The 22,855-nt window shown below is 41.4% G+C and overlaps 2 protein-coding genes across 3 annotated transcripts; one reads left to right on the forward strand and one right to left on the reverse strand.

Moving 5' to 3' along the window:
• Nucleotides 1-15,195: 15,195 nt before the first annotated feature.
• Nucleotides 15,196-17,263, forward strand: PSA2 (Protein PHOTOSYSTEM I ASSEMBLY 2, chloroplastic). Of its 2 annotated transcripts, none has more exons than NM_001151121.2 (5): nt 15,196-15,432; nt 15,669-15,742; nt 16,097-16,271; nt 16,476-16,568; nt 16,880-17,263. In NM_001151121.2, the coding sequence occupies exons 1-5, from the start codon at nt 15,315-15,317 to the stop codon at nt 17,008-17,010; spliced, it is 591 nt and encodes a 196-aa protein (NP_001144593.2). In that variant the 5' UTR covers nt 15,196-15,314; the 3' UTR covers nt 17,011-17,263. The 2 variants fall into 2 exon arrangements, with proteins under 2 accessions (NP_001144593.2, XP_020405138.1); XM_020549549.2 differs by having other exon boundaries at nt 15,197-15,432; nt 15,642-15,742; nt 16,880-17,190.
• Nucleotides 17,264-17,884: 621 nt separating this feature from the next.
• On the reverse strand, nt 17,885-20,925 carry LOC103643125 (mannosyl-oligosaccharide 1,2-alpha-mannosidase MNS2). The gene is made up of 8 exons (XM_020547224.3): nt 20,811-20,925; nt 20,510-20,689; nt 20,282-20,394; nt 19,801-19,866; nt 19,444-19,615; nt 18,873-18,918; nt 18,238-18,506; nt 17,885-18,106 (listed from the first exon to the last, which is right to left on the reverse strand). The coding sequence occupies exons 2-6, from the start codon at nt 20,564-20,566 to the stop codon at nt 18,898-18,900; spliced, it is 429 nt and encodes a 142-aa protein (XP_020402813.1). The 5' UTR covers nt 20,567-20,689; nt 20,811-20,925; the 3' UTR covers nt 17,885-18,106; nt 18,238-18,506; nt 18,873-18,897.
• Between the last annotated feature and the right edge of the window lie 1,930 nt (nt 20,926-22,855).

A 22,855-nucleotide genomic window follows, 5' to 3' on the forward strand; every position in this document is an offset into this window, starting at 1 on the left:
TGCTCGGAGTGACGGCGAAGGATGAGTTATGGAGTGGAGTGGAAGCCTTTGTTTTTGCCGAAGACTCCAATTCCCTTTCAATATACCTATGACTTGGTTTGAAATACACTTGAAAACACATTAGTCATAGCATATATAAAAGAGACATGATGAAAAGGATATATCAAATTAAGCATGATCATAGATTGCTCCCCCTAAATATGTGCATGGAGAGAGACACATATTTTGGCCTTAAATGCCAATTGCACATAATTAGGTTAATGAGAACATATCTATATCATACAGAATGTGAAGTGCATTTGTGTCATAGTATAAGTGTGATGCTCATGACAGTTTATGCACTTATGAAAGCATGTTATGAACAATTTAAGCATTTCCCTTAAGGATTTCAAAGAGGCTTAAGGACCATCCACCTTTGGAACAAAGGTAGCTTATCCTCGTTACAAGGTTAAGCTTTAAGCTCTTTGACAATAAAATCACTTCATCTAGTTTAAGCAAAGATGCATTAATGCAGGAGTGAAATTTTAAGAGGTTAAACTAGGTATGAAGCAGGGATAATGCATGGACATGCTTTCTCTTCCTTTTATACAAGACATACAAAGAATGTATAGAAAAGGAAGATTTAGGTACATGTGTAAATAAAAGGAAGCAGTTTTACCGTTTTGTACCTTCACATAGAGGCGCTCTCTTCATTGTGCTTTGTCCTTAGTCTTAGATGCTTAAGACCTATACTCAATGACAATATATGGATATATTTTGCACAAGAGAGAGTTCTACAACTAGTGATCCTTTTCAAGTTATTGTAAGCATATATCAAATGGATCATAAATTGCATAAAAGTATCATGAATTCTCCTTTTAACTTAGTGCATATCAAGTAGCAATAGATAGTATACACGACACTAAGAAACATGATTATTAATTGAAGTCATTCAATGATCAAACAAATAACATATGTGATCAAAAGAACAACATACGCATAAGATTATCAAATAAGCTTAAAGTAGGAGAATCCAGCAAATATGCTACTTTGGCAATGAAAGCTACAATCCTTGATAAAGATGACATTACTTTAACAAGATGGATTAATTTGAAGTAGCATACTTCATGAGAAACTTAATCTCATGCAGGAGACTATATGAAATTATTAAGATAAAGCAATAGTCTCAACATAATCAAGATATAAGAATAGACTCCCCTAAAGATATGCATCGAGTATTTGAAAGAATTGATTCAATGCATTCACTTTTAAAGACATATAGGGAGAAGCATTATACATCTTGATCAAGGCTTATAAAATTTGCAATAAACAACTTAAGCCTATAATTCTCATTATGAAAGGGTTTAGAATACTCACAACCACACCATTGATTGTTTTGTAGATCTTATTATCCAAGTAGGTGTTGTTGTTCTTGATGTCCTCCACTTTCATTTGAGAGTCCTCCCTTTGTGGTTGTTTCTTTTTCCTTTCAAACTTATTGAAAATACTCAAGAAAGATGTTAATAGCATAGGGAGCATATGATGAAAGATGATTTCTTTAGATAGGAAATATAAACAATTCATCATTTATAAGTCACACAGATATGAAGTAAAATCCTTAACATTAGTGCATTTCATTTGAGAAAGAGGAACATGCACTTTTTAAGCATTTTAATAATCATTGGAGATTTTACTTCATCATATTGAATTTAGTAATCATTACTTGGAAGCAAATCAATATGATAACATATATAAATATCGCAAAGGCATTAAATAGATTCTAATGGACATGAGCATTTAAAAGAGTGAGATTGAATGCACATCTAGCTGATTTAGGTCCAATAAAGAATCTATTCCTCACATGGGTAGAATATGATAGTTTAGATTAAAAACCCATTGAGATGGGAATTAAATTTGATTAAGAAGATGAGTTCCCATACCTTTGCTTTTACCTTTCTTCCTTTGGGTGAAGAGCAACCCATGAGGCTTGTGCACTTTCTCTTTCATAAGTAAACTCAAGAGATACTTTGTTAGTAACACAAGCACTAGTTTCCATTTTTGTAATCATTTTTGATAAGGAATGAAAAGCTAGATTACTAAAACATGGAAACTTCATAGCATGAACTAGATTATCCATAGATGATGTTATGCTCAATTTTAACTCATAAAACAAGCATAAATAATCCGTTAAGATTATAGGAATAAATCTAATTCATGATATGGAAAGCGATAAATGTGAAAGAATCATATCCAATTTAAGCAAGTAGAAACACATCATAAATCATTGGATTGATTTTTCTTTTCATGTTAGATTACACATTTCCAAAGAGAAGCTTATTCTCTACAAGTGAGACTACTTGGGTTACTTAGATAAAATCATTAGTCTCACTATTCTAGTTATAGAGAGAGTTTTCCTTTTATAAGTGTCCTAAGGATTTGAATTCCTTACATGACACCTTATTCTTTTAAGAACTTGAAATATCTCTCTATATCTAGAATCATGGCAATAATAGAATGACTAGCGAAAAACATGCCATTAGACTTGCAATAATTTAAAGCATGTAGATTGCCATAGGATGGAAATGATGAGTATGCAATCTACCATATGAGAGGAAATTCTTCAAAGAATGGTAATATAAATTTAAAGACATTTGAAGTGCTACACATTTCTATGTGACTACACAAGACACCTAAGAAATAATAATTTAAGATACTTGCACTTAAAAGCATAAGAGTTACCATCCTTTGGCATTTCTCAATGTTGTAGGCCTTGATTTTCCGCATATGATAATCTTTTATTTCCTACAACATCAATATCTTCCCGAGATGATATGAGTTTTGAATATAATAAATTGAAATAACTCTATCAAGCACCCCAAAGCTTCATATCATCTCCTTCTCCTACAAAGCTTGTCAAGCATATTTTGGTACCCATCTCTTGATGGGTCCGTCAAGGTTAGTCAACAAAGATCTAGGAACCCAAACGTCCTTTGTGTTAGCACTAGGTAAACTCATTACCTTTCTAGCACAAGTTGCAATTTTGGGTTGCCTAGTGTCATGAGAATTAATTGACAAGCTAGGAGTGGGAGATTTACCTATGGGACAATCCTTGCATTGATGTCCCTTCTTTCGGCATATGTAGCATAGGCGATCTTCAACTCTTGAAGATTTCTTCCTCCCTTGTTTCTTGCTTGCTATATGGTTAGTGAATGTTTCCTTTTCTAACCCTATGCCTCTTTGTTTTATATGGGGACAAGATCTAAGTAAGTGTCCCTTCTTGGAGCATTTAAAACAAAGTCTATCATCCTTGTTAATAATCAAGCCATTTTTAATGTAGAGACATGACCTAATCAAGTGCCCCTTTTCAAAGCATTCACTACACCTCTTAATGTGAAGTGTGGCTTGATCATTACCTTGGAAGTTACCTTTTGTGGAGGCGTGGTTAAGGCTTTTGGAGGAGGTATTGAATTTCATCTTTCGTTTCTCCCTCTTGGCAATCCTCAAGTCCTTGACATTTTCTTCAAGGGATGTAGTGCATGCCACGGTTGTTCCCGTCTCAAGCTTCTTCACCATGTGATCACGGTTATCTTGAGAAGGTTGAGCAATGCACTTCCCTTTTAGTTGTGTCAAGCTCATTTTTAGCCTCTCATTTTCTTCTTTGAGCTTTTGATATGTATCATCATTTGTTCCTGCAAATTCTAGCTCACAGGAAGATTTGCTTGTCGACGCACAACAAGCATTAGCACATGGTAATGTAGTTTCAATTTGAACACATGTGCACGAGTGAGGTTGTTGGGATTTTAAGTTTTCTATCACAACCTCATGAGCAATATTCAATATGATATGATCATCCATAAGATTTTCATGAGAACATTGGAGCATATCATATTTTTCTTGAAAAGCTAGATTTTCAAATTTTAGCTTTTCTACTTGGTCCTTAAGTAAGGCATTCCTATTTACTAATTGAGCGATACAATGTAAAGAGTTATCTTGCTCAATTGAAATAGTTTCATACCTTTGGACCAAATCAACATGAGAGCACTTTAGCTCCTCATGTTTTTAGTCAACTCGTCATAGCATTGCATTTTCATGGAGAGAATACTTTCAAGCCTTTGACGAGCTTCGCTTTGCTCTCTCGCTCTTTCTAGAAGTTTGAGCATGATCGCCTTATCTTCTTGGCTTAGGCGAGCGTAGAGTTGCACAAAGCTTCTTTCTTCCTCCTCATCCTCATTTGTGCTTCCGCTATCATTTTCATTAGCCACACAACATATGTGGGAATCGAAATGGGAAGACAAACCTTTTGGAGAGGTGGATTCATCGTTTGGTCTCCATCGTTCATTTTCTTCTTTTTCCTTGCAAGGGTTAGTATCACAAAGACTAAAGGAAGTAGAAGTACAAAATGAACTATCATGTTTGGACTCATCAAATTTGATTTTTATTCTAGTCCAAATATCATGCGCATCATGAATGGATTCATCATAATTTGATATGAAGGCATGATAATCTTCATTGCTAAGAGAATTACTTAAGATGTCATAAGCTAGGTAGTTTAAGCGAAAACATCTTTGATCTTCCTCCGAAATTATTTTTCCATTATAATTAGAGGGAAAGATACTCTTGTCTATAATTTGTTCTAATTGTGGATCTATGGTCCTAAAGGCATTTATCACCCTAGTAGACCAAGAATCATAATTAGAACAATCGGAAAGCAATATTTCAAGAGTTACCTCATTGTTTTCCTTGGAAGATGTCTTCTTGTTCTTTTGGGATCTTTTACGAGCCATCACTTCGAGTTGTTAGACTCAATATGAAGTGCCTAGCTCTGATACCAATTGAAAGTCGCCTAGAGGGGGGGTGGATAGGCGAAACCTGAAAATTAAAACTTTATCCCCCAACTAGATCCCTTGATTAGTGGTTAGAACAAGATATACAAATATCGGAGTATAAAACTAAGTTCTTGCTTGTAAAAAGTATTGTGCTTAAATAATGCGGAAGAGATAAATCAATACTACCAACAAGTTTATGAGAATAAAGCAAGAAGGCTTAGATAAGAAGAGCAATAACATAAGTTCTCTCTTGCAATGTGTTGCTTCACTGAATGAGAGTTTAACTTAAAGCAACACCAAATAGAATTAGCAAAGAGTGGTGCAAGAGAAATCTAGAGAGGGAAAAGACAAACAAATCACAAGCAATAAGCACACGAGACACAGGTGATTTGTTTTACCGAGGTTCGGCCCTCGAAGGCCTAGTCCCCGTTGAGGAGTCCACTAAGGACGGGTCTTTTTCAACCCTTTCCCTCTCTCCACCGATCACCCAAGGATCGACGAGCTCTTCTTCTCCTCAAGGATCACTCTCGATCCCGCAAGGACCACCACACTCTTTGGTGTCTCTTGCTAGCTTTACAAGCCTCCAAAACTTTGGAGGAAGTTCAATGGGAGTCAAAACTCCACGCGCAAATGAACACAAAGATGTAGTACATACTATCTCTCAATGAATCTCACAAGGCACTAGAGCTAAATCACACGAGAGGCTTTCTTTTGCTTGCTCTCGCTTTTGTGGCACTTGTGTGGGTTGTAGTGGTCTAAATCTTGTGTATAGGATGGATCAATGAATATATGTGGTTGGGAGGGCTTGAGTATGTCAACTAGATGACTTGGAATGTTGCTTGGACTCCCACACACTGAAGTGGCCGGTTGGGGTGGTATTTATACCCACCAAACAAAATATGGCCGTTGAAGAAGCTTGCTGGCGATGGGCGCACCGGACAGTTCGGTGCGCCACCGGACAGTGTCCGGTGTGCCGCCACGTCAGCCTGTCGTTGGGTTCCGACCGTTGGAGCTCTGTCTTGTGGGCCCGCCAGGATGTCCATTGGTGCACCGGACAGGCCCTGTAGGCTGTCCGGTGTGCCACCCGCGCGTGCCCTGCTCCTCTGCGCGCGCAGGCGCACATTAAATGCTTCTGCAGGTGACCGTTGGCGCGAAGTAGCCGTTGCTCCGCTGTCACACCGGACAGTCCGGTGTGCACCGGACATGTCCGGTGAATTATAGCGGAGCGGATTCCCGAAGCTGGCGAGTTCAGAGTCGCTCTCCTCTGGAGCACCGGACAGTCTGGTGAATTATAGCGAAGCGCCTCTGATTTTTCCTGAAGGTGAAGAGTTCAGCTTGGAGTCCCCTGATGCACCGGACACTGTCCGGTGGTGCACCGGACAGTCCGGTGCGCCAGACCAGGGTGCCTTCGGTTGTCCCTTTGCTCTTTTGTTTGAACCTTTTTTCTTGGTCTTTTTATTGGCTTATTGTGAATCTTTGGCACCTGTAGAACTCATAGACTTGGGCAAGCTAGTTAGTCCAATTATTTGTGTTGGGCAATTCAACCACCAAAATCAATTTAGGAAATAGGTGTAAGCCTAATTCCCTTTCAGGCCCCTCCAACTCAAGTCCGAGCGACGATCCAAAGACATCACCCCGTCGATCAAATTCTGGGTGACATCAGTAAGGGAGTAACTGCTCGCTCACGATTAGCTAATTTTTATGAACATTACTCGTTTGTCTCTTCTATTGAGCCTTTCAGTGTAGAAGAAGCCTTGTAGGATCCGGACCGGGTGTTGGCCATGTGGCCCATGTAGGAAGAGCTCAACAACTTCAAAAGAAATGAAGTCTGGAGCCTGGTGCCACGTCCAAAGCAAAACATTGTGGGAACCAAGTGGGTATTCCGCAACAAGCAAGACGAGAACGGAGTGGTGACAAGAAACAAGGCTCGACTTGTGGCAAAAGGTTATGCCCAAGTCGCAGGTTTGGATTTCGAGGAGACTTTTGCTCCTATGGCTAGGTTAGAGTCAATTCGAATTTTATTAGCCTATGCTGCTCACCACTCTTTCAGGCTGTTCCAAATGGACGTAAAGAGCGCTTTCCTCAATGGGCCAATTAAGGAGGAGGTATACGTAGAACAACCCCCTGGCTTTGAGGATGACATGTATCCCGACCACGTGTATAAGCTCTCTAAGGCGCTCTATGGACTTAAGCAAGCCCCAAGAGCATGGTATGAATGCCTTAGAGATTTCCTTATTTCTAATGCTTTCAAGGTTGGGAAAGTCGATCCCACTCTTTTCACAAAGACATGCAATGGTGGTCTTTTTGTTTGCTAAATTTATGTTGATGACATAATATTTTGTTCTACTAATCAAAAGTCTTGTGAGGAGTTTAGCAGGGTAATGATGCAAGAGTTTGAGATGTCAATGATGGGCGAGTTGACCTACTTCCTTGGATTCCAAGTGAAGCAACTCAAGGACGACACTTTCATCTCCCAAACGAAGTACACTCCGGATCTTCTCAAGAGGTTTGGGATGAAGGACGCCAAGCCCACGAAGACACCGATGGGAACTGATGGGCATATTGACCTCAACAAAGGAGGTAAGTCCGTTGATCAAAAGGCATACCGGTCAATGATAGGTTCATTACTGTATCTTTGTGCTAGTAGACTAGACATTATGCTTAGTGTATGCATGTGTGCTAGATTTCAATCCGACCCTAAGGAATGTCACCTTGTGGCCGTTAAGCGAATCCTTAGTTATTTAGTTTCTACGCCTTGCTTCGGGATCTGGTATCCAAAGGGGTCTACCTTTGACTTGATTGGATACTCAGACTCCGACTATGCCGGGTGCAAGGTTGATAGGAAGAGTACATCAAGGACGTGCCAATTTCTAGGAAGGTCCCTGATGTCTTGGAGTTTGAAGAAACAAACATCCGTTGCCCTATCCACAGCTGAGGTCGAGTACGTTGCCGCTGGACAGTGTTGCACGCAACTGCTTTGGATGAGGCAAACCCTCCGGGACTTCGGCTACAATCTGAGCAAAGTCCCACTCCTATGTGACAATGAGAGTGCAATCCGCTTGATGGATAATCCTATTGAACACAGCCGCACTAAGCACATAGACATCCGACATCACTTCCTGAGAGACCACAAGAAAAAGGGAGATATCGATGTGTACCACATTAGCACCGAGAACCAGCTAGCCGATATCTTCACTAAGCCTTTAGATGAGAAAAGGTTTTGCAGGTTGCATAGTGAGCTAAATGTCTTAGATTCGCGTAACTTAGATTGATCTATAACATACATGTGTTCTATGCCTTTGATCATGTTAGTTTGTGCATTTAAATCAATTATTGTTTGTTTGTGGTGCTCAAGTTGTACAAGTGCTACAACTTGATCCCTTTGAGACTAATTTGTTTGTTTGAGTACACTTGATGTAGTCTCGAAGGTATATTGAAAGGGAAAGTGAACTTGGACAACGTAAAGACTTCCACTACGCTCCGGTATTAGTGTATTTATTTCCAAGTTCATACTTATGCTCTCATTGCCCTTTTGCTCTTAATTGACATATTTGGTGAGGCAATGGGGTTAAAGGGCCAAAAATGATCCCGTTTCGGTGCTTAATGCCAAAGGGGGAGAAATTAAGGCCAAAGCAAATGGATCAGCCAACCACTTGTAGATTTTGAAAAGAGTAGAGTTAGAATTTGTGATTTGTTCAAAATACTCTTATTGTAAAATTTGGTCTCTTATGGGGGAGAGTTTTGATTACGGGAAAAGGGGGAGTTTTTGACACTTGACAAATTTCACTCTTGGAGTATCTCTCTATTTGCACAAATAAGAGTGTTTGACTTAGAGATAGGAAAAAGAATTTGATTTGCAAAAACAAACCAAGTGGTGGCAAAGAGCGATCCAAATATACCAAATCCTAAGTAAAGAATATTTGGTCTTCATTTGCATTAATATTGCACTTCTTTTGTTGCTTTTTGATGTGTTGGCATAAATCACCAAAAAGGGGAGATTGAAAGGGAAATGTGCCCTTGGGCCATTTCTATAATTGTTTTGGTGATTAGATGCTCAACACAATGTTTTGAACTCTTATGTGCTAAACGAGCAATAAGTGCAAATCAAAGAACAAGGTATGTTTCTAGATTTAGTGAATTGTTTTTGAGTACTAACATACTCATCTTAGTGCTAGAAACAGAGCCAAGAAGAGAAGATTTGAATTGAAGAAGAGTTAGCTGTGTATAGCCAACACCAGCTCAGGCCTGGCGCGCCGGACAGTGTTCGGTGGTGCATCGGACAGTGTCCGGTGCCCCAGGCGAGCCGACGGTGACCCAGCTGCTCTCGAGAGTGACGCGGCTATAAATCACCGGATCGTCCGGTGGTGCACCGGACTGTCCGGTGAGTCGTCAGTGGCGAACTCGTCACTCTTGGGAAAAGATAAAGGCGGCGTGGCTATAATTCACCGGACTGTCCGGTGGTGCACCGGACTGTCTGGTGAGGCAATGGCGCCAGCGGCAATGGTCGTCCGCGCGATCAAAAAGCGACACGTGGCCAGCTCCAACGGTCGACTGGGTGCACCGGACTGTCCGGTGTGCACCGGACAGTGTCCGGTGCGCCTGTAACACCTCAAAATCTTATTTTGTAAATTATGTAAAATTTTCCAAAGATTTGGTGTTAGAATATTTTTGTATCTCTTCTTCCAAAACTTTTGAAGTCACATCTCCTAAAAATAAAATGTTTTATAATAAAGATTCAATAAAAGGGGATTCTTAAATGAATTATCCTTTATTTAAGTTAATAAGTACTATATAAATATAAATATTAGAGCACTCCTTAGAAATATTTGGATCAAAAGAGAAATAAATCATAATGAAGATTTGATATTAAAATTCTCCTAAACTAAATAAGTAATGTATAAATCAATCCCTTGTGAATTATGCACATAGGAGCATTCATTTAGGGGGGATAATTGACCAATAAATAAATAAAATACATCATAAATTCATTTTGAGGTTCTTTGTTTGCTGCATTAAAACTGGTGTTTGAATTTCAAAGCAAATTTGAAACTCAAATAAAATAGAGAAAACAGAAAAAGGGGGGGCAAACATTCCTACTGTTGGGCCAAAACTAGCCCACCTCGGCCCAACTACCCCACTTCTACCCTGTGTGGCCTGCACTCTCGCGCCCACTCACACGTGTGGCCGACGGGTGGACCCCACTGCTCAGCCTCGCCTAGCACCGGCTCAGCACTGCCCTCTTTACCCTTCTTCTCTCACAGACAATCCGGACCCACCACGCCAGCCGCTCCCCGCGCGATTCCTGGGAGCTTGACGCCCGCGTCGCTCGTCCGTGGGTCACGTGGGACCCACTGGTCAAACCGCGCAACCGAACCCGTTTCCCTCGTGGCGACTGACTAGTAGACCCCATCGGTCAGGTCCGGCTTCAACCCGCGAACAGACCCGCATCCGGCGGCGTGAATCCGCGAACTCAGGTGTGCGCAGCCGCATCTTCCGCTACAGGGTCCGCAACCGGCGGAACTACCCTCCCGACTTCGGTGCACCTCTCGGGGTATAAATCTGGGACCGTTTCCCCGACAGCCACCGTCCACCGAGCGCCGTGAGCCCTCACCATCGTAGCACCCGAGAGAGAAAGGGAGAGGAGATCGGCTGATTGACGGAATTCATGGCGGCGGGGTTTCTGATGGCGCTAGAGGCTTCGCTGGAGTGCACCGCATGTGGGGATGGTCTCCTCAGTCGAGGGGAATTTCACGCCGGAGTCTTCACCTCGACCCCGATCCGCCGTGCATCGTGGGTGGCTTCGTCCAGCTCCCAAATCCGGTAAATTTGGCCCCTCCATAGTTTGTCGCAACCGTAGCTTGGTGTAGCGCCTGTCAGTTTTGAAATAGGAGCGCCCGTGGGTTAATCGGCCCTTCGCCAGCCATGGCACCGCCATGGTTCTTGGGTGGCGCCGCCGTCCCGAGCTGGGGGGTGGGTGATGGCGTGCCAGCCGTTAGATCCATGATGGGCGCGCGCGATTAGATCCGGGTGGGTGATGAACTGGATACCGTTGGTTCGCTGATCAACGGTTAAGATTAGCTCCTACTCATATCCGTTCGGGTATAGATCTGGGCCACACGTGTTTGGATCAGCGGCCACGATCTGAGCATGTATACCGGTTGGATCTTGACCCTCGGATCATGATTGGGCGCTTGCGGAGCAACCTAGGCATTTTAAAATCCAACGCGTCAGTTATTGATCCAGTGGCTCAGGTGTGTTGGCTGGTTTGGATCTAATCGTGGCCCTTAGAATTGCATCCAACGGATAGAATTTATGGATACCCCTTCGCCGTGTAATTATTGCAGAAGAGCCCCTGCACTTAGTAGAAATCAACCCGCCGTCCGTAAGGATGTAGTTCTGTGTCTTGGGAAGTTTTGCCCCGAGGCCCCTGGACTCTCTGGTAATGGTGCGCTCGGTCCAGATAATTAGAAAATTAAATATATTCATTAGGAAAATACTTTTAGTGTAAAAATAAATACCAAGGCTTGTTTAATTCATATAAAATTCATATTCAGTCCAAATAAGTTCATTCCAATTTCTATAATTATATAGTATTATTGTTTATCACGTAGTAACTCTGTTGTGACATGAAGGTCGCATTAAAATTTATATCCTATTTAATCTTATATAAACACATATAACTTTTATAAATTCATAACTTCTTCGTTTTAACTCCGATTTGATCCGTTCAAGTTGCGTTAGTCTCGTACAAGCGCGTAGATCATTATTATGTAGTATATTCTTATGTTTGGCGTGATGTTAAGTTTATCTATACCATGTTTGTTTGTATTGCTACAACTAGCGCGAGGACACGTGTCATCTGAAAAGCAAGTGGTACCTGGAATCTCAAGTCCCAGGCAAGTTGTGCCCTTGATCACTTCTTTTTACCTACTCATGTTCTGATTAATCATAATGATCTGCATAGGTTAATTTTGATGGGACCCAATAGGTTACCCTAGTTTGATTATCTTTATACCTTGTTACCACTGAACTTTTTGGGTAGTACTTGCTAGTGCTTTATGTGGTTTTGGGTATGAAGATACATTACTCATGATTATACTTTTGTTATCCGTTGTTATTTATCGTTCATGATAAGATCATTATGTTAATTGGAACATGGAGCGACCACCCGGGAAAACAGTGCTACCACAAGGGTTTAATGGGACGCCCTTGGCTGATTAATTAGGAAAGCTAGTGGAGGACTACCTTACCCGAAAGGGGCAAGGGCAGTAGGGGAGTGGTCAGTGTAGGGAGGCCCTCGGGAGGATTTTGCTGCGATGGCGGTCCTGCAAGGGATTCCTGCATTGGAGCTTCCTATAAACTGTAGCGGGTTTTCTGAAGCTAGTGGAACTTTGTAAAGGCCTCGTAGTGTTACCTTGCCTCGCCTCCTCGGTAGAGGTGTATGGGAAGTCGCGATCCCTTGGCAGATGGGTAACATGACTTGTGGGTAAAGATGCGCCACCTCTGCAGAGTGTAAAACTGGTATACTAGCCGTGCTCACGGTCATGAGCAGCTCGGACCCTCACATGATTAATTTATGGAACTAAATTCAATTCGTCATATGCATTGCATCGCAGGTGAAGTTGTTACTTTTGTTCTACTACTTAATTGGGCTGGTATTTACTTATACTTAGTAACTGCTAATAAAATTTTGACCAACATTAAAAGCAATGCTCAGCTTCAACCATCTCCGTTGGTAAGCCTTACACTTCACGTGAGCTCCCACCTTTGGCGAGTTCATGCACATTATTCCCCACAACTTGTTGAGCGATGAACGTATGTGAGCTCACTCTTGCTGTCTCACACACCCCCACAGGTCAAGAACAGGTACCGCAGGATGAGGCGCATGGAGGATGCTGTGACGAGTTCGTGAGAGGTCTAGGTCGTCGTCTCCCAGTCAACTTTGGGTTGCTGGACCGTTGTCTCCTTATAATGTAATTATTTATTTATTTTGTATAGAACTCCTATTATATAGTAAAGTTGTGACATTCGATCCTGTGCCATGATTCATCATATGTGTGAGACTTGGTCCCAGCACACCTGGTGATTATGTTCGCGCCCGGGTCTTGGTGCCCCGAAATCCGGGTGTGACAGCGCCATCTGGCACGGAGGAGCAACGGTCGGCAGCGCCCGGTATGGAAGGAGATCGCGCACCAGACTGCTACAGTGGCTGTCCGGTGGTGCACCGAACTGTCCGGCACACCACTCGACAGAAAGCAAGAATGCCCTTCCAAGTTGGCCTCCAATGGCTCCTAGCTGCCTTGGGGCTATAAAAGGAGTCCCTAGGCGCATGGAGCATAACACTAAGCTTACAAGAAACATCCTAAGACACCTAGACTCTGCATTCACGCAATCGGATCATAGTTCTTGAGATTTGAGCACTTTCAAGTTGTAAACTCCTCGCGCTGTGTTTGTGTGCTCACTTCTTCTCTTGTGTGCGTGGTTGTGCTGCGGATTTGAGTCTTGTGTGCGTTGCTTTCCCTCCCTTACTATTGTGCTTCTTTGTGATATCTATTGTAAGGGCGAGAGACTCCAAATTGTGGAGATTCCTCGCAAACGGGAAAAATACTCTAAAGGAAAAGACCGTGGTATTCAAGTTGATCATCGGATCTCTTGAAAGGGGTTGAGTGCAACCCTCGTCCATTGGGATGCCACAACGTGGAAGTAGGCAAGTGTTACTTGTCCGAACCATGGGATAAAAATCGCGTGTCTCGTGTGTTGCTTCTTGTGATTGATTTGTTCGCACGAGCGTGTTCCATAGCCACTTGATTTCACTAACACCTTAATAATCAAGTTTGTGGCTATTTAGTGTTTGATTTTACAGGATCACCTATTCACCCCCTCTAGGTGCTCTCACATATTTCTCATGAGTACAACTATGATTAGAGAGGTGGCTATAGTAATGTATTTTTATCGCTATGTCGCCTTTCGCATTAAATACTATAAATGGAAGCCTTATTTTAATGTCTCAGCACCACATGCAGTACCCTAGTAGGGGACACACATGATGCTCGGGGCATCCTACACTAGGACCATCTTGGGGAGTGTGACAGAATATCGTGCAAGTCCCTCATCTCATAGGGCCCTATGCCTTTGTCGCTATGGGGCTTGGCCACTCATTGAGAGAGATCTGCCATAGTGGCACCTACCAGAGAAAGGGGAGGAGAGGGGACACTCAGGCTCTTTGACACATGAGCCATGCTAGAAGAAAGAGGGGAGGTGCTACGGGAGGAATGAGGTCGTGGTGGATGAATCATGCCCATACCTTGAGGTCGTCCGTAGGGCTAGAAATGAGTCGGTATGGCTCACTAGGTGACCGAGCTCGGCTCAGCTTGCCTACTTAATGAGCTGCAAAAAGCGGCTCAGCTCGGCTCGTTGCCCCAACAAGCTCGAAAAACTAGTTCGGCTCGTTCGAGACTCGCGAGTCGCTCTGAGCTCGAGCCGGCTCGTGAGTTTCGAGCTTTTTTCTAGCCCTAGTCATGCGGTTGGAGTCAGAGTAGAAGCCACCCTGGTCGATCCGGTAGAGCATGTTAAAGAAGAAAGTCGTCATGAGCATATCTAGTGGAGAAATTCCCATATACACATGCGACGTAAAACTACCATAATAAAAGTTTGAGGGTCCATAAAGATCCCATAGGAATTAATGTTGAAAGAAGATCTGGGGGCTCTCTTAAATTCGAAGACAAGAGAAAGGGGTCCAACATGAGTTTCTCTCTCCCTCTCAATCTTCAAAGTAGAGACTTAAATAGAAGCGCGACTGGATATGCTCTTGGAAACGGACTAGACAATGATTGTTTGAGCTTTAGTTAGCTTCTTGGTTTAACTTATAATATAAAGAAGATGTAAGAAGTTGAGTGTATATAAAAAGCTGAAAAATCTAGTTTTATAGATTTTCTTTGTTTTCTGAGTTTATGAAGATACCACCGAAAACCAGTAAACTATCATTAATTTCTTAGAATCAAAAGTCTAACAATGTATTTTTAAAAAGTTTAAAAACCACAGCTCAAACAAACGCGTCGTTCCTACACGCATAGACACTGTATCGTACTTTATTTAGGGTTAGCCATTCATATAAAAATTAGACAGCGAACTAGGCCCTACTTTCGCCTCGCCGCTGGCCACTTGGGTCTGGCTCGATCGCCCGGCAACGCGATGGCTAGGGGCCTGTTCGGTTCCAGTGGATTGAGCACCCGAAATAATTCCTAGCTAGATTGTTTGTCTAATTTATATAAGGGTTGATGAGCTGAAATGATTCTTGGCCAAATCCGGCATAAACGAACGCACCCTAGGTTGGATTCGACCCGACCACTCAATGGTATCTAGGTCTGAACTCTCAAGTCCGGACCGGACCGGACCGGATATTTTTGGCCTCCCCGGCAGGCTCCCCCCTATCTTCAACACCGCAGCCGCTCGCTCCCCTCTTCTCCTGGTCCTCGTGCGCGCGCGCGAGACAGAGAGAGGCGAGTGGCAATGGCGAGCTCTGGCAGCTGCCACTCGCTCCTCTCTTCAGCCTCACCAATCTCGCCTGCGCTCTTCTCGCGACACCGAGCGGCCGCCGTCGGTGGAGGAGCCAGCCGGGCGAGTAAAGGTGAGCTCTCTTCTCGAACGTGCTCGCTCTGCTCAAGGATGGCCAGCAAATTCGCGGGATTCGGCACTGCTACATCGTTTGTGGCAGAGATAGAGTGATAGACTAGACCAAAGCGCGCCTACTTATTTGCTGCTATTCTCAGTGTTCTTGGAGAAAGGTACCGCGGCTGGTTTTATGGCTGAGGGCTACTTGAGGTTAATAACTTTCAGTTCTTGGCATGTGCTTTGCGCTCTCAGTGCAATCGCAGGTCAGGTGTCTTGCTAGAGATGAGGATTCGAAGGGGTGCGCAAACGTTTCCAAGGCCGAGACTGTGAGTGTTTTCTTCTGATGTCTAGTTCAGTAACGTTTGCTAAACAATTCAAGGCAAAATTCATCCCTTTCTCAGTGCTTTCTCTTCCAACTATACAATCAGAGTTGGGAAGGCATGGATAAAAATTAAAGAATAAGAGAACATGATCTCGTATTATGCGTAGTAGCATATGCTAAACATCAGATACGTTAGACTCTAGTCATTGATTTTATTTACAAGAACAAACAGAAGAAGCGTTACATTTCTGTTCAGTTGAAGCAACCTGACAAGTGACATCCCAAATATATACGGGTTTGACCTGTATGTCCCTGTTAACTACGTTGTTTGATGCACCACCATCTACTCATTATACAGAATGAAGAAAAAGAAACTACGCCTTCATCAAGACGAAGATGTCTGGTCTGTCTCGGCGCTGTTACCTTGATCAGCGCGACAGGACCACCAAACGGACTCGCTGCGGATGCGATGAACAAGGCCGGGGTACAGAAAGCTGTTTGCAGGAACTGTAATGGCAGTGGTGCTGTGATATGTAAGGGTCTCGTGGCGCTTGTTCACTTCGTCAGCTCCAAACTCCTGGACCTACTACTACCAATAGGGATGTACCTTCAGTAGGAAATGGAAGCTAATATAACCAACAGCTTTGTTCATTGGAATGTCTAAAAGCCTGCAGTATAATGCCATGTATATATACAGAAATAGTGTCTATGAATAATTCGATTTCATCTGTGTTCAGGCGACATGTGTGGTGGCACAGGGAAATGGAAGGCCCTCAATCGGAAGAGGGCGAAAGATGTTTATGAATTCACCGAGTGCCCGAATTGCTACGGTACGTTCTTTCTGCCTTTCTAGTGTTTATGCAAATGCGGCATGTAGTTTGAGATGCATAGCCTCATGCATTCAGAACCAATCGTTTTTACTCTTTTATTTACTACTCCCTCAAAAAGAATGCAATTCCAGATTTCAAACAAACCAAACTTTTCTAAATTAAACCAAGTTCATTAAAAAAAATGAGCACTGTGTTCTTTTGAGAACAAAGAAAGCACACATCTTTCATGTTGTTTATTTGAGCATTTCAATATTTTGGTATGACCCATCTTTGAAGTTGTCAAGAACTGATCATGTCGCTATGTCTGTTAGGCCGCGGAAAGTTGGTGTGCCCTGTCTGTCTCGGAACTGGCCTGCCAAACAACAAGGGGCTCCTGCGACGCCCAGAAGCCAAGCAGCTGCTCGACAAGATGTATAACGGCAAGATACTGCCGAGGTCGTAGAGCACTCTTTACCACGCCCAGGATTTTGTTGAGTCGTCGAGTAGGAATGACGCTCGGATCGATGTAGCCCTAGTAGAGTGTAAAATTGCTGTTAGCCGTTCAAGAAAGATTTTTTACACATACATGTACTGACCCTTTTTTTTACCAAAAAGTCAAAGCAAGATTGATGTGGTCGTCCAACGGTGGACAAACTAATGGCATACACAAATCAACAGATGAAAAACAAGGAACGAACCGGTTTTGGACGTCGCACTAAAACCATCCCGGTAAAAATATTAAAACCACTAGGTGAATGCCCGTGCGTTGCAACGGTTACATATAATACCATAATAACTTATATACAAAATATGTGTTATATTGTTATGAAAAAATGTTTCATAATCCGAAAATGAACTGATTCATGTAAAAAATTTATATCATTTTTTCTAAAATCCTGCTTTCCAAAGGAGCCTTAGAGAGTGCAAGTTGACATGTTAATATTCCGATATTTAAAAATGGCACAATTCCATCTCATCAATCAATATATACACATAGAGAACCTGACATACCATATCAAACACTTTCATCTGTTGGAACAATGACACAGTAACAATGTCACAATGACAGTGGTATGTCCATGCTCCAGACGCCAACCTGCAGCTAACTTGCTCCAATTCGAGGAAAGAAGCATTACAAAATTCCCAGAATCATAACAGAAGATGACGTCTCATCTAAGGCTGTTAGAAACATCACATGCTGCAGACATGGGTGAGATTTTCTTTTATTTCCCTATCGGCTATCGACTAAATGATCAGTAGGCAGGCAACAATAAACATAACTTTATAGTTAAATTAGTGTCAGATCAGGTGCTGCTAGGCAAGCTCCAATCGTACTATTCTTTAACCATGTTAATTTGCCTGTGAACCAAGTCAACAGGACGGTGTAAACATGCGCTGTCGTTAGAGATTATCGACAACTATCTCATCTTTGATAGGGACCTGCTGGACATGCCATGCAACAACTTGACAAATCCAAGAAAACTTAATTTCCCATCCGTATGCCTGATCCAATCTTACAGAACAACATGTAGTGGCACTGAAGGGCTGAGGCCCAATTCCTGAGATAACAAGTAAACTTTATTGATAATGAAATACTCCATAGCATGTATAATAAATAATATGTCAGGAAATACTGGAAGGTCCACCAAACTGATCTAATAAAAAGATAACAGGGAGGAAGGTCACGTACAGAAGCTAATTCATCTATTACAATAGCTCGATTGCCTTCCTTCTCAAAATATTCATAACCTGTAACAAGCATGTGATTTCCACTCCAATACAATTTGCTGAACAAACACGGTATCTTGGAGAGGGTAACTCGGCAGTGGAAATAGATGACAACGCAAGAGATATCATCCTTGATCTTCATTACCAACGCTTTAGTGGTCAATCACTTATTCACTTCGCTGCTGCCTGGGGATCCTTGATTGACTTCATGAGACTGATAGCTTCCTGGTTCTTCAATACATATTTTCATCAGAAATGAAACATAGAGTAGATTTTAGAAACCGGTTTACAAATATATGTTTAATAACAAAGTGTCCCAAACACAAACGAAACACCCAAGACCTCATCTTAAATTTTCATGAGGCATGTTTTTGGGAGACCATGGTGATCTGGTAGTGTCCAACATATATTCGTAACGGAGAAATGTGTAAACCCTGATATAAAATTTCTGCTATCATTTCAAGCACATAGGCATCAACATATAAATTTGTCAGCAGATAGCACTAAATAGAAAGGAATTTTAAACACTCAGAAAAGGACAGTCAGATCCATGTTATTACTCAATAAAAATAGAAAATGACTTAATGACAAACTTACCGTCTTCACCTTTGGATCTTCCATACTAATTGATCTCAGCAATTGCCTAAAACAAAGAAGCAAAAAAGCAGTGGAATCAGAAATGCAGGCAAAAAACTTTAATTTATACCCTGAATAAAAATCATCTTGTGCTCTCACAGGATAATCGCAATTTGCATGACACTCTACAAGTTCATCCAAGTTTTAACAGACTCTTGGATCAGACTCAAGCATAACACACTCAGCAGACTTCCCAAAATAACGAGAAATGAGGTTATGAGGTATGCTGGTGTACTTAGGTCGTGCTTAGAAAAAAAATTGTTTTCACTGTTTACAGAGTGGAGTTTGAAATAGAGAGTGGGAGTTTGAAATCATAAGTAGTACAATTAACATTTCTATGTGATGAGATAGAAATCAAATCCTCAAATTACAAAGTGAATAATGAATAATAAATTTTTGAAAGATAAAAATGCAGCATGGGATGATTTGAATAAGGTTAGTATCAGCACACCTTGTGAACTACAGTATGTTTAAGAAGGCATTTGAAATATAAGTGGTTACTCATTGGAAATACAGAATAGCAGTAACTCACGTTAGTCCATCCAGGATTTAGGGCTCGTCCATGAGCTAGGTTTATTCTATTATAAGGGATGCCAGATGTTGTATCCCAAGCAGGTAAGAGTCGATCTATAATATCTTTAGCCTTATCAAGAAATACTTTATCACCAGATAGATCGTATGAACTAAGCAGGCCTCCAACAACCCTGAAGATAAACAAACAAAATAAAAACAAAAATTAGACAACCTAGCTGTAGTTATGTTTTGTATAGGGATCACAATGAAGGTATATCCAGATAGCATTGGCCTTTTCAGCCAAATATCTGCAGGGAACAAACTAAGATGAGGATATAAATAAACACTATAATAAAGGTAAACCTTATAATGCAACCTTATGGTCGTTTCAAAAACACTCGCATCATAATCCTTGTCAAAGTCTAATGACTCTGCCACCCAGCTGTTATATGACATAGGCATTAATCAGATTCCGTGTACAACATAAAATCAGAATAAAGCACTGAAATATTCCCAAGGAGTATTACCATACAAAAATAGAAATATAAAACATACAGGATAAATGTCATTTCTCATATGGAACAGATGAAAATGATAGAATAATGAAGAAATGTGAAGCAAATAAGAGATTGTATAATCATCTATAATAAGGGGTCAAGGAGACACAATCATGAATTTTGCATGTAAGTGTCCCCAATAGTATTGCTTTCTAAGTTCAGGATAAAAATACAAGGAGAACTGGGTCTAGTCTACTGAACCGAACATTGCTACAAGCAGACTGCTAGCTCAATTTTTCTAGCCAAAGGAAAGAACAAGGGAATAAAGGTATACATGACAAAAAAACAATTAAAACTCACTCTCTAGCTTTCTGAAATTCATCTTTCAGGCCCATTATGTATAGGGTATCAAGTGAGTCAACAAGGGTTGCTCCAAGACCACCAAAGCTGTTGATACCATTCTTCGATTGTGGTTGGGAATCAACGCGAGCAAAGCAAATGACAGAAGGCAGTTTAGATCTAGAATCAGTTAGGAAATGTAAAACCAAATGCAGATCAGAATTAATACAGAGTACCAACTAAACAAACCTGAAGCTCGTCCATTCCCCAGGCATACTTAACATAAGAACTCCAAGCATGGAGCATTGCCTCTTTAACTTTTTCCCGTCTTTCATTATTGACAGGATCAATTTCTACTACAAGATCTTTTCTGGAATTCTTGTTGCTTACTACTGGATTATCATCCAGATCAACTCCAGCCTTTCTTAGCTTTTGAAAATACATCAGAACAATTGAATTATGAATAGTTTTTTCAACGGAAAACAGATTCTGGAATGAAGGGGTTACTAAGCCAGCATGACACTTCAAAGAAAAGTTTGATTGTATTTACCTGGTCATGCAACCGATTTATATCATCTTCTAATCGGGAAATCTCAGACTGAAAATAGGGGAAGAGAAGCTTAGGGTCTGTTTGGTTGGGTTGTGGCTGTGAAAAAAGTTGTAGTGGGCTTTGAGCTGTGAAAAAAGCTGTTGTAGGCTGTAAGCTGTTAAAAAGCTAAAAATTGTTTGGTGGAAACCATTAAAAATCGTTAAAAGTTCTTCGATATATGTTTTTACAGTTCCATCCGAAAAGCCACTAAAAGCAGGTCCAGGGGTGCTTTCAGATTTGCACTGCAAGAAAGTCAGCTTTTAAAAAAAGCTGCTTCCTAGATCGAGCCCTTTGGTTGGCTTTTAGCTTTTAGGGGGCAAAAGCCAAAGCCAAAAGCCAAACCAAACACACCCTTAATATCAGAAGACTACATGGCGGTTGCACTACAATGATTCTTTAGCATGACCAGATGTCCAGTTTCACCCTAAAACTAACACAGTGAAGCTAAACCGCCAAATGCAAAACACATTAAAAATTATTTCTCCAAGTATAAATTTGGTGTCGCACCAACCAAAGATGACACTGCTTTGCGATGAAGGTGAACACATGTTCCCTGAACCCCACATTTTTGTAACACTAATCTAATTTCACCGCATGAAGTCAGTTTAACAAAGACAAACAACCAATTAGATGGATTTAATTAAGATCAACACCTGGAGGGCATACCGACTCCTAGTAGTAGTGAAAGAGAGACGGGACGAGCACCGTCTTCCTCTTCTCGAAGATCTCGACGCCACCCAGCCCGGCATACGGGCAGGGCCGAAGGTCAAACGACAACATCTCCAGCGGCGGCCACAACGATGCCCGATCAGGCGCACGCATGGCGCGAGCGGGGGTGGTTGTGGCATATGCGCAACATGTGAAATAGAACCAGCATATCAGAATGCAAGAATTACAATTGTCTATTTGCCTTACTATATGGTAGTTAATTGATGCATCACATGAATGGTGAAAAGATCGATAAAAAAGGCACATAAAAAAGGTAACTGGACCTGGCAAAACTGTCATGGCATATGGATTTCCATCATTTAGCACTATGTTCCCACAATGCCAAAATTTCATATTCCCCGTCAATTTGAGAAGTATATTAAACATTAAATTTACTGGTCTGTGCATTTGAATTCCCAGCGATGGTCTATTAACATAAAAACTTAAGTAACGATGCCACTTATCTGTACCAACTAAAATTAAGCAAAAGAATATGGTAGTTGCTTCCTGATGGACATCAAGTCATAAATTTATAGTACTTTCTCCTCCATTAGATATAGTCTCTACAAATTGATCAATGCTATTATTAAACAAAGTAGGCCTGCTAAATTGCACACTAACCACCAGTGCACTTGAGACAATTGATCAATGCTGATTATTAAACCTTGCATCATGTATTAAATTCAAGACCTCAGCTAACAACTAAACCCATTGCACATGGCTGCCATTTCAACTACCACAGATGTAGGTTTGTAGGTAACAGTCATAGAATAAATGGAGGATTCTTTTTAACAAGAAATGATCAATGCAGTATTAGTTCCATGCAGTATTTGTTCCATAAATAGTATTTTGTTGATCAATGCAGTATTTGTTCCTAGATCAATGCAGTATTTGTTCCTTCTAGACTCTATGCCTTTGTCCACAGACAATTGATCAATGCAGTATTTGTTCCATAAATAGTATTTTGTTGTTAGTGTAAACCTTTATGGGACCCTTGTTCACATGGAGAACATTGTACAAGTAGATTTTGAAAGGCATAAAGTCTAGATGGCAAGGTCTAAATTTACTTGTTATCCATACAGGACACAACAATGTATGCACCATGCGAAGTTTGTTCAGAGAATATTTAGATTGATCTAGGAAAACACATGCATGTATGTATTCTGAAATGAACGATTCTATTCCTTGTATATATATACACACACAAGTAGGGTTCATTTAGCTCGCAATGGATTGCTGAACTTTTTCCAAAAGGTGATGAAAGCTAGGGAGTCAAGCAGCGGTCAGGATGTAGCAAA

This window comes from Zea mays, chromosome 1 (assembly GCF_902167145.1).
Source record: "Zea mays cultivar B73 chromosome 1, Zm-B73-REFERENCE-NAM-5.0, whole genome shotgun sequence".
NCBI lineage: Eukaryota > Viridiplantae > Streptophyta > Magnoliopsida > Poales > Poaceae > Zea > Zea mays.

Excerpts from the sequence above, each read along its gene's own strand:
- PSA2 (XM_020549549.2), top strand. The coding sequence starts at position 15,315 with ATGGCGAGCTCTGGCAGCTGCCACTCGCTCCTCTCTTCAGCCTCACCA. Across the intron at positions 15,433-15,641 it reads AGCCAGCCGGGCGAGTAAAG|TTCTTGGCATGTGCTTTGCG; the intron begins GTGAGCTCTCTT and ends AATAACTTTCAG. Across the intron at positions 15,743-16,096 it reads ACGTTTCCAAGGCCGAGACT|AATGAAGAAAAAGAAACTAC; the intron begins GTGAGTGTTTTC and ends CTCATTATACAG.
- LOC103643125 (XM_020547224.3), bottom strand. The coding sequence starts at position 20,566 with ATGCTCCATGCTTGGAGTTCTTATGTTAAGTATGCCTGGGGAATGGAC. Across the intron at positions 20,395-20,509 it reads GGGGAATGGACGAGCTTCAG|CCACAATCGAAGAATGGTAT; the intron begins GTTTGTTTAGTT and ends GTTGATTCCCAA. Across the intron at positions 19,616-19,800 it reads GTTTTTGAAACGACCATAAG|GGTTGTTGGAGGCCTGCTTA; the intron begins GTTGCATTATAA and ends GTTTATCTTCAG.